Here is a 12,132-nt window from a genome sequence, read left to right as displayed (position 1 = left end):
CTTTCCTCCATTAATTGGTCTAATCCTCTTCTAAAGTCATCCAAATTAGTGACTATCACTACATCTTGCAGTAGTGAATTCTATAGTCCAACCATACACTGTGTTAAAGAGTAGCTCCTTTTTCCTGCTCTGTATCTCACAACATACAGTTTCACTGATGACACTGGGTGGGGAATCAAATAACAAAATAAATCTATGATCACACATTTTTATAGCATTATCTTAAATATATAGGATATGCGTTTATTAAGTTTGAACAAATACTGTGTACACAGTTTATAGCACATTCAAAGTGCCTTCTTTTTCTCAAAGAATTCTGGGCATTGTAGTTTACCCCTCAGAGCTACAATTCCCTGCAACCATTAGCAAACTACAGTGCCCATAATTTTTTGAAGGACAATGTGCTTTGAATGTGCTTTAAAGGTATAAGGTGTACACTTATATTATAGCGTTAGTATTATTGTATTACAATAAAGCTGGAGCTTCTACATCAGAAGTTTGGCAAACCAATCTTCCACATGCTCAAGATCTTTCAGTGCAAGCAGAAAAAGGCCAAAACAAACAAACAAACCAAAATTGAATAAAAATGAGCCAGAACTGACTGGGTTGCTCAAGCAAGCCAAGCAGTCACTGGGACAGGAATGCAGCTGAGTGTCACAAAAGAATGTACCATATCATCTGGAACAGTCCAAGGGTCTGGGAGAGCAAACTTCACAGGTAGTGCAATCCAGAGCAGATGTTTGTGATACCAAATTGATCTGAGACAGCCCTGAACATAGGTCTATCCAGTATATATCATTCTCACAACCAGGGGATGATCATAATGGCAAATGGAAGATGATTTACAAGCAAATAATTCCCTCAGCACTTTTCCCATTTGAGCCTGGGGTATTTACTCAGAGGTACCTGCCCCTGAAGCCCTATTTGTGTACTTACTGCACTTGCCTGTAAAGAAACATGCAAGGGAGAGCACTGGGAGAGTGAGAATGCTGCCAAGGCCCACCCCCTATGGTGGATCACCTTTATTCCATGTAGAGCCCTCCATGAGTTTGAGGGTGAAGATTTGCAGTGGGAACTCATGGAGATCTAGAACCTTGCATTATATGGGTTCTAAACATCGTGGAAGCCTCAAGTGCAGGAGACTTCCCCACTGCAGACCTTCACTCTCAAACCCATGGTGGGTTCTGCATGGAATTACTTGCCAGAGGGCCCCAACCTTAGCAGCATGCCCCTAGCAATCCCAAATAAGTCTGCATATAGTGTTGTGACATTTCACAACAGTGGAATAAACAGTTTAGAAATGCCTTGCCCCCAATTCAATATATAGAATGTGAGGTACAAATAAGCAAAGATGGTCAGCCATTGTTGTATGAGCAGCAGAGACTGGTTTGGTGCAAAAACTCAAAACTTCTTACTTAGTCATATGCAATTCTGCCTTACTGGGTATACTCCAGAGCACTATTTAAAATCTACAACTATCTATCCAACCATTTGAGAAATTACCTGTTCCTCTTAGCTATATGGCCTCCTCTGGTTTCAAGCACCTTTCCCCCTTCTTTGCAGTGCAGTAACAAATACCAGTCCCACCTCTCTTTTAAACCCTTCAAAACCTTTTCATTTACAAAGTCTTTTCTGATCAACCCACCTTGTACTACCTGTTAAAACTTTCAACACCCACCCCCATCATTGGTAGTCCTTCATCAAAGCCTTCCCCCTCACATTTCACCTTTGTCCCATCCATGTGTACTTTTCGAGTGTAGGCCCTGTGGATACAGATTGTGTCAACACTATGTTCTTTACAGTGCCTCCTGGTCTTTTCTATCTTACTGCAATTTAGATAGCATGTAACGTGTAATACAGTGTCTAGACTTTCAGGCTGGATATGGAAAATCTCTGTTCAGATCTTGCCTGCTATCAAGCTTACAGACTGTTGTTGGGCAAGTCACTGTGTTTAGCCTAGTTATTGTCAAGGAAAATGCCAGTCCTTTTTGGAGGAAAGATGGGTATCCATAACATTTTAAAGAATAATACCATTTTTAGCAGATATTGGAAACTCCTTTCATTTTCTCTGAGCATTTCTCACGCGTTCCATTAAGAAATACAAAAAACTGGGTTTATCAGGAGACACCTTGCTGTTTTCTTAGTGGTTGAAATGGGAATATAGTATGCTATCCCAAGGATAACAATTCTCCAGATCATTCTCCTCTCCTGTGCTCCAAAATTTCCAGGGATTTTCTTTATATCCCAGAATGAGAGACGGGGGCATAATCGTCCAGCATATCTAAATATCACTTTGTACCAAAAATCTAGAAAGAGCCTAGACCTCAGAACAAATATACAGTGCCCTAGTTCACATGTAACACTGACAGATGACATGACTGGATTCAGATGTAATGCTAAGCCAAGCATGTTTAGTTCAAGTAGAGCAGCAGGCAGGAATAAGAAAGGAGTAAAGCAGCAGAATTTTCACTGAAAGCATCTGCACACCTGTATATTCATTCTTACCCATGGTTTGGCGTAGTGTTGTGTGTGAAACAAGCCAGTATGCAGTCATTGCACAATAAAAGGTTAGAGATATGAAGGAAGGAAACACCTTTCAGGCAGCCAAAACACTGTTTTTCTTTTTTAGAAAAAAAGGATACTGTATTCCAAGCATCTGTAGCGCACAGATTTCATGGGATTTGGGGATTGTTCCAATTACTGGTTTGTTATTAAGGGAGCTAGATCAGGCCATTATCCTCTCAGTTTTTCCATGGGTGGAAAACAGCTTTCATCACTTTGAATTATTGTACCTTTGGCTTTGGATTTTATATAAAAAGAACATAAATTTGGGTCATTTGGTGTATTCCAAGAAATAGCTCTCTGGGATGCCAACAAATGTATGGATTAATGATTTGTTTAAAACCCTAAAATATTTTTTTAAAAAACTGAACAGTATTTTTAAAGCAAGTTAATTTGCAAGCAGAATGCTCTTCCTCTTATATATTCTGGACCCTTCAAATCTGTTGCCTATGAAATATATGCATTGCTGACAACTTTAGTAGCAGAAATGGTAAAAAAAGTATGACTAAAAATGTTTGGAGAAAAACAGAGCTTGTAAAAATCCTGAGTTGTATTTTACAGAGCTCTAGTTTACAGGGCTCTTGCTTATTTCTATTGGCAATTTGTTTTTTAAAAATATAAAAGTTGTTGTTTTAAAAAGCAAGTATTGCAAATAATATTGTCAGTAATTGTTTCCAGTTTTTGGCTGGGCCTTCTGACTATTGCTCAAGTACAAATGACCCCTGTAGGTACTGAAAAAACAAACAATTTTCATCTATCGCTCACTGGCAAGGAAGTTAAGAAAACAACAATTGCTCATGACCCTGTATTCCACGGGGTGGCTATCAGGCGTAGGATGACTACATATACTTGATAATTAGTGCTTAATTGGGGGGGAAAGAACTCTAATTGAGCCTAAAGTCAGGCTCAGGAAGATTTCATGCATGGCAAACGTTCCAATATAGAACATAGGAACCAGGCCTTCATTGAGCCCAGTTCTGTCTACTCTGTCTAGCAGCAGCTTTCAATGGTCAAAGGCAAAAAAAAAATCAAATCACCTACAACCTGACCTCCTCTAACTGGAGATACCAAAGACTGAACCTGAGACCTTCTGCATGCAGAGCAGATAAGAGTGATCCCTTTCCAAGGGAGCATAAGGAAATTGTATGGATCCAACATATATGTTATTGCCTGTGACAAATGCAAATATGTATTTCATTGGATGTAAAATTTCTCTTTGCCCCTGTCCGCCTCAAGCTACTTGCTATGTGTACACATGGCAAAACAGACTCACATGTGTGTTTGTCATACTGACAAACTACATGCAGGATTCATGGCCTTTAGAAAACAGAACTTTCCTGCAGCTGAGTCAAGCTTAATACAGTACAGTGGTACCTCTGGTTAAGAACTTAATTCGTTCCGGAGGCCCGTTCTTAATCTGAAACTGTTCTTAACCTGAGGTACCACTTTACTTAATGGGGCCTCCCGCTGCCCCGCCATTGTGCGATTTCTGTTCTCATCCTGAAGCAAAGTTCTTAACCTGAGGTACTATTTCTGGGTTAGCGGAGTCTGTAACCTGAAGCATCTGTAACCCGAGGTACCACTGTACTCACAAAGCCCAGCAGTGACTCATGGGGTGGAAGCAACAACATCCTCATGGCAGCCATGTAATGCTCCTTTGGACAAGGATGGGGCAGGATGTGGTGGTGGTGGCAAGGTTGGGGTTGGCACCCTCATGCCTGCAGGTCTGCCACTGCCTTGGAGCTCTCCTCAACCTAGTCCCCTCACCCTGCTCTATTGCCATCTTGACAAACACAGCATCGCTGATACCAAGAGGATACCACCCAAGCTGCCTGCAAGCAGCACATGTGGAGTGCATTTGTGATAGCTTCTATACATGTGGGCTTTTAAGGTCTGGTACTCCTCTATACCAACAACAACAACAACCCTTGCATATGGAAAACTAGATTTCATGGAGAAAGGTTCTCACCTAGTTCTGCTGGTTTACTAATTGCAGCAGATTAGGTTTTTGTGTTTGCAGGATGGGGTGGGGTGGGGGAGGCTATTGCAATTATCACCTATTATCATTCTCTTTAAAGGTAAAGGTACCCCTGCCCGTACGGGCCAGTCGTGTCCGACTCTAGGGTTGTGCGCCCATCTCACTTAAGAGGCCGGGGGCCAGCGCTCTCCGGAGACACTTCCGGGTCACGTGGCCAGCGTGACGAAGCTGCTCTGGCGAGCCAGCACCAGCGCAGCACACGGAAACGCCATTTACCTTCCCGCTATAAAGCGGTACCTATTTATCTACTTGCACTTAGGGGTGCTTTCGAACTGCTAGGTGGGCAAGAGCTGGGACCGAAAGACGGGAGGTCACCCCGCTGTGGGAATTCGAACCGCCGACCATACGATCGGCAAGTCCTAGGCACTGAGGTTTTACCCACAGCGCCACCCGCGTCCCACATCATTCTCTTTACTCTGATGCAAAAATACAGCTGCTCACCTCCCCAATTAGGTTTTTCTAAGGCATCCTCCCTACACACTTCTGCCTTAACAAAAAATGGCTTTGGCCCATTTTCATCCAGTCTAGCCAATCTGTGGATATGAGAAAAGAATGGAGTAATGTTCCAGAATTTCCCCTGAACTTCCTAATGCTGTATTTCAGAACCAATGACAATAGTTTTAAGGAAATATTTGATTCTTCTTTTGGCTTATGACTTGCACTTGCTACATTGTTGCCAGTCAATGGTAACAAGATAACTTGCAGAATGCAATATGACCCTCGTCATTGGGATGGTGAAAACCAGCTCTCAGCACACAAGGAAGTGTACAAATCAAACGGTCTTCCAGCAACAGACATAATTCTTTCGAAATGTCACCTCTTGGTGACTTGACCATATCAAAAAATAACACAAGAATTGGGTCTGACTGCAATAAAAGTTTTAAACCAGGAAGGAGTCCAACTTGGCAGAAAGTCCCTGTGCTGTGAAATGCATTAGCAGCAACACAAAACAAATGTGCTCACAAAAACAAGGGGAGAGGGCAAGAACAAGGGATATTTAATGTTAAAAGAGAAACTGTACATCTAGGTCAGAGGCAAGGGGGATGAAAAAGCCCTTGTGACACCCATGACCATCTGAGTCCACGTAGAGACTGAGGTGCTGTGTTTGTCGAATCCTTTGTGTTGAATCATGTCTGTTTTTCTCTCAAGTCCAGAGACACGCCGAATAAGCCCCTTTCCCAAAACAATCCAAGTAGTCCCAAGAGATCAGTCACCAGCTGTCATGTATCCTGAGGTTAGATCAATACACCACACAATTCTTTTTCCACAGAAGAGAAAATCCACCAACCAGCAAAGCCACTTCTGACAGTTTTGCCTTTCCAAAGCTTCAGCAGAGCCCCCTCCACTTCCGCTGCCGCCCTTCTTCATTCCACAAAATGCAGGAGAATCAGATGCCGGAGTTTCTGTCAGGATATACAGGGGTAAAGCAGCACTTCTAGGTCAAAGGTAATGTTTTCCTTCCCCCGCTTGATGCAGGGGGACCATCTGCCATTGTGCAACAGTCTGTCTTCAATCCACACATCAACCACAGCAGGCACGGACACTGCCTTTTGAATCATTCTTCCCATATCTAAAACAGGTAATTTGCCTTGTAGTTTGGAATCCCACAGTGTCTTTTGACAAGAAGCAGAAAATGACACACAGTCCTTTTGGAAATCGACCTGAGCGTGGAGGGCACTCCTTTGGCTGTGTCAAAAAAGGCACAGAACACACCCAAGGTGAATGGGAACATATCCCATCCTCCTACTTTTGTGATAAAGGAGCTATAGGTAGATCCTTTTCGAGGACCCTCAAGAATCCCTTTTATCCTGGATGCATTGTGTCACGGTTGGGAGGGAACCAGCAAACAAATACCTCCCCCCTCCCGCCCCGCTTTGCTCCCCTATTAAATAACAAAGGAGCAGCCCAACTATCTAGCTGTTCTAATGGAAACATTTTAGATTTTTAAAAGTCTCTTAAATAAATGTCTTTAATTATTATCGTCATCACCATCTATTTATTTATACAAATATATAAAATAGATTTATATAGATTTATATAATATAGATTTGTAGCTCTTGTGGGCCCTTCATTTACAGACGTACTGATCGACAATCTCTGTGCACTTTTTACACTTGACGTAACAGCACCAGTGAAACTTGCAGTGGCAACGCTCGACCTGCACACTCTTGAACTGGTCGTAGCCTCGGCCACAGCACATCAGCTCACAGCCGTCCATACCCTCCGAGGTCTTATTACAGAGCCGGCCCTTGGTGCCCAGGGAGCCCGTGGTTTCGTTGCGCAGGCAGTAATCGGGGCTGGGGTCGACGTACACCAAGTCCTCTGGAGTAGGCGAATTGAAGCGGTTGTTCACTAGCTCCAGCTTGCCCTTGCGGCTGATCCTCATGGCGGCGGCGCTGTCGTACTTCTCCTTCAGGAGGTCTCCCACTTTGCGGAAGTCAGCCAGCTGCAGCCAACAGGTCTTGAGGCTGCAGGAACCTGAGACACCATGGCACTTACAGGAGACATCAGCCAACTTGTACACTGCCTACGGAAGGAAGAAGGTAAGGTGGGGTCAGACAAAGTGTTCAAGCAGCACTAAAATCTGGCACAACATAAGCAGTAACTGGTGCAACCTTATGCACAGAAGCAAGCCTCACTGGGCTTACATCATCATCATCATCATCATTAAGTATTATTTTCTTATACTGCACCCATTCTTACAGCAGTCCAGTAAGGTAGGTTGATATAATGAACATCACAGCTATATGGGCATTTGAACCTGCATCTTCCTAAACCTAATCTAACACTTTAAAGCATGGTGGCTCCCTGTCCATTTTCTGTTACCTGGAAGAGTGTATCCAAGTCTTATCAGAGCAACTTACAAGAAATGCTCAGACCCCAAGATCACCTATGGAAATTATACTCATAGATCCACCTGTAAGATCAATTGGGTTGGCAGGTACCTGAGACAGGGCCTTTTCATTGCTGGCCCTCCCAAGGACTGTTGTGTGTGCACATCTCCCCCAATACAGACCTTCAAACAGGCTCTGAAGGTCCATTTATTTCAAGTTACTTTCTCTTAAAGGTTTTTTGGTGCACCCACCCAACTGAACCCCAAATTGCTTTAAAGTGTTTTAGCTAATTTTAATGGCATGGTGCTGGTCTTGCTACTAGATTATGTTGCCGTGTAAAAAGGTTATTCAATGTAATGGTGAGATTGTATTATATGATTATGTGCATTATATTTTTATATTCCTTGTAAGCAGCATTGTAAGGGCTTTAAACTGCCCACATGTTGTTGTTGTTTTTCTCGGGTGGATGTTTGTCAGATAATGGATGCAACTCCCACTCGGAGTAAAACAGCAGGGAACAAACAATGGGATTGTGTGTGGGTGAGGGAACATACTTTTACAGGAAGTTGGCACAACCCAAGTTGCATCATGCGACCTTTATGTCTAGTTTAGCCAGGGTGGTGTTGGAGAGATAGAATATACACCACAAGCCAACAAGCGCATGAATGCAGCAACTATGTATTTGCATCTTGTTTGCCACCTGGTGGTCAGTCACTTGTCTACTCCCATTTTCCCATTACTGAATTCCTTTTTTCTAGCTTTGAAAAGCTGGTAACGAGTGTAACAGTCCATGAATTTTGTAACAGTGGCTACAGAATGTCGTGTGAGTTGCTGTTAAGACAAGGTTTAGAATTGAATGCAAGCACGTTGACTGAAATTTGTTTTCCAGTATCTGAAAATGCCTGTCACAAGTTGGATGCCTCTGAAACTGAAGTCTGCTGTGAAAAATGTGGACTTCAGAGCCAATGATCTAAACGAGGAGAGATTTCCCCCACTGTATATTCTTCATCATTACATTTTTAGTGTAATGGTTTTTTAATATAATAAAAAAACACCATGCATCTAAAAATGTAATGTGTGAGAGAGACAAATAATACATTTGGAAAAATGTACAGATACATTAATCTGAGTCAATTCTATCAAGCATACACTGTGCAAACCCAGGTTTGCCGCTATGTAATCTGTACAATGGCCTTGAGATAATTCTGTACCTACAAAGCCAACCTGAGAATAAAGTTAAATCAACTCCTATGAAAAAGCAAACTGACCAAGATAGGAAGTTTCAGTAGATTAAAAATATCCCTATATAGAAAAGTGATAATGATGCACATGAAGCTTGAAAAGAGCCACCGGCTTGATCACCTGTGGTGAGTTAAAAATGCCTCCAAGTAATCAGACAAAGATGCCTTGGTCCTTTCCCTCCCAGCTATGAATGTGCCACAAATGGTTAAATAACACAGAGGATCCATTAGTAGGCATTTTAGTACTCTGAATGTACATGGTACAACAACCCTGCTGAAACTAAGGCCGTATACAGACCATAGATTTAAAGCACATGCCTTTCCCCAAAGATTTATGGTCAGTGACTAGATGAGAAAACCCCTGGAAATCCTGCATAGGCTACCGTGAGGCACCACCATCGTGAAAGAAAGGTCTGCTATAAATACATTACAGTGGTACCTTGGGTTAAGTACTTATTTTTTTCCGGAGGTCCGTTCTTAACCTGAAACTGTTCTTAACCTGAAGCACCACTTTAGCTAATGGGGCCTCCCGCTGCCACCGCGCCACCAGAGCACGATTTCTGTTCTCATCCTCAAGCAAAGTTCTTAACTTGAGGTACTATTTCTGGGTTAGCGGAGTCTGTAACCTGAAGCGTCTGTAACCTGAAGCGTATGTAACCTGAGGTACCACTGTATACAGTTTTGTTTGCACCAGTAATTTATGTATACCTAATTGGAAGGCTGATGCGTGAAGCAGCACCTTCAAAGAAATAAAGTACCTGAACCACAGAATTGTCTGTTTTAATACAACACTCCCGCCCCTCAAACCCTACAAGGCATGTTACAAAATTCAATGTGTCTGCCTGGTGTTAGATCAGAGATGAGAGATTCATGGTGAGCTGCTGGATGCTTACTGCTTAATAAAATCTATTACCCTCATGGTAGCCATGCATCTTTTAAAAATCTGTATTTCAACTTTGAGTCTTTATGACAGCTTTTTAAAACAAAAAAAATTTGACGTCAATCCAAATGTGAGTGAATACCATGGAGTCTTAAAAAAAAAAATCTCCCTCAGGAAAGAGGAGAACTCAGCCAGTATCAGAGACATCCTGAAACAATCTCTCTTTGGCAAAGTTATGATCTGCTCCACTTAACTATGGTGGGATAAGTCCATCATGGAGAGAACCATGATGATGGAAACAGTCTTCAAACCAATTTCTGATTATAGGTGAGTGATGCAGATAAAGCACTTGGGGCCCAATCCAAGTGGGTTTGGAACTAATATCTGTGCACAAAAAAAGAACATCCAAAAGGCTGCACAGCAGCAGAGCACTCTGGCTTTGCAAGCCTGGAAAGCGTTCTTTTGCTATATAAAGAAATATTGATAGGCCTTGGAGATGAGCCTCCTGGCTTAAGAAAGCATTAGAACAACTTTCTTTCCTTTCTAAATATTCTGCTATACTTCTGGATTTTTTATTTTATGTTGAGTTCAGTCCAACAACTGTATCAGAGCCAGGAAACCTAAGCATATTCTCCTCTTGCCTTTTTACATTCAGGGTGTCATTTGAGGAAGGTCTCACCATAGCTTTGTCGTGAAACCAATTTCCAATGTTGTTGTGGTTTCAAGATTACAACATTCATCTGTACGCCTAATTTGAGGTGCTGGTTCTCACTTTAAAAGCCTTCAACAGTCTAGAACCAGCATACAAATCTCCTCGTCCTCCCGCAAAGGACAAATTTCTTGAATGCTCAAGTCAACACTTGAGGTTTTGTTACGTAACCCTTCGCTTTCTAAAGTTTGGTAGGTTTGAGCACTAGAAACAGGGCCTTTTTGGTTCTAGCACCTTTTTTTGGAATGCTGTCCCCAAAGAAGCTTGCCTGCCTCCATCACCATTCTGTTTTTACTGCACTGTTAAAATTCATCTTTTCCAGAGGGCCTGGGGGGAATGCAGGAGTTTGGTGGCAATTATGGATTCTGTTTTTCTGTTCATACTGCAGTGGTGTCCTTTGTTGTTTGTTATTTCAATGTCCTTTTGTTTATCTTGCTATTAATTAAGCATTGCAAAGAGCCTTCGTTAGATAGATAGATGATAGATAGATAGATAGATAGATAGATAGATAGATAGACAGATACTACTAAGAAAAGTAATTTGATTAATTCATTAACTCAGTGCCTTTAAGCATGTGCAGAATGACACTCCCTTGAACTGTACAACCACAAACAGCCCCTGCACATGTGAGATGATTATGAGGAGCTTCTGTAGCAAAAGCCAAGGATGTCACTTCCAGGAAGGCTTAAGCCCCGGTACCTTTGGGGGGAGGACTTTAATTAATCGTCATTATCAGGAAAAGAGAAGAAGCCACGCTTCCTTTTTCCCATATAGGAAAATTAAAGTGTAATCCCACACACCGCCACCGCACCCTAATCAACAATAGCATCCTTCAGTACTTAACTGAAAAATGTGTAAGATTTCAGCATTTTTTATTATTATAAAAAAGGAAGATAATAATAACTAATGTGCAAATGAAAGAGACTGGGGGGGGGGATAGAAGAGGGGGAATTGGCAGCTGAGGAGAACCACCATGCAGGATTAAAGGTTAATTTGGGCCTTGCTGCTTCAACAAATGTGAAAGCCTTGCCATATGGCTGCAAATGTTTATGGAGGGCCTCATCTATTGAGGTCTAGCATATATTTTACTATTGTTCTGTTTCAGAATGAGCTCTCTATATACTCTGAGCATACGGAGTTTTAGGGGCAGGTGAGTCTGCTAGAACCATAGTATAAAATGAAAGCCACAGCAAAGAGGCAAGTGTGAGGTTTAACTTCCACATCATGCCCAAATATGTGCATTTTTGCAGATGGCTGCAGGAAAACACACATAAGAATAGCACACAGTTCGCTTACAGTGGAAGGTGGGAAGGTGAGGCTCCCTAGCAGTGCCAGTAACCATGCTGTATGACCAGACTGAGATTGTGAAAACCATCTCAATGCCAATGTACACTGAATAAGACTTGGCTGGTTGAGCCTCAGTCTCAGGTCCAAAGTGAGTGATATTATGGAATTTAAAGTTGCTTTCCATGAAGTTTGTGAGACAGAAACCCTAATTCTGTATTCTACTTCCATTATCTAGAGGCCAAACCAGATGTAATGGTGGCAGACTGTCTCTTTAAATGACAGCCTTCCTCAGTCATGTACAAAAAGCCCATGGGAGCCAATTTTAAGAATAAGCGGATTCTGATCTCTGTCCTAGCTAATTGGACCTAACGATAATTTTAAACAAGAGCTCCCTCCAAGAGCTGCATGGCAGTCTAATCAATCAAAACATGGCTTGAGAGCCAGATGTAGCATGGAAGCTCTCTTCTAAAGACAAACAATTGCTATTTATATCAGGCAATCCTAAATTGATTACCTGGATACCAATCTAACTGTGATGAATAGCACTTGCTTCAAAGTGATGCCGGCACAACTCAGTATGC

The 12,132-nt window shown here is 42.1% G+C and overlaps 1 protein-coding gene across 7 annotated transcripts in view; it reads right to left on the bottom strand.

The window, feature by feature from the left end:
- Positions 1-5,574: 5,574 nt before the first annotated feature.
- Positions 5,575-12,132, bottom strand: part of WNT5B (Wnt family member 5B) — a 126,571-nt gene continuing 120,013 nt past the window's right edge. For all 7 annotated transcript variants that reach the window (XM_083572390.1, XM_083572391.1, XM_083572395.1 and 4 more), the window contains one exon: positions 5,575-7,127. In XM_083572390.1, coding sequence (XP_083428516.1) covers positions 6,669-7,127 — 459 coding nt within the window. In that variant the 3' untranslated portion in view covers positions 5,575-6,668. The remainder of the gene's footprint in view (positions 7,128-12,132) is intronic.

This window comes from Podarcis filfolensis, assembly GCF_964270895.1.
Source record: "Podarcis filfolensis genome assembly, chromosome: 10".
Classification (NCBI taxonomy): Eukaryota; Metazoa; Chordata; class Lepidosauria; order Squamata; family Lacertidae; genus Podarcis; species Podarcis filfolensis.
This window is presented reverse-complemented; position numbering and strand designations above follow the sequence as displayed.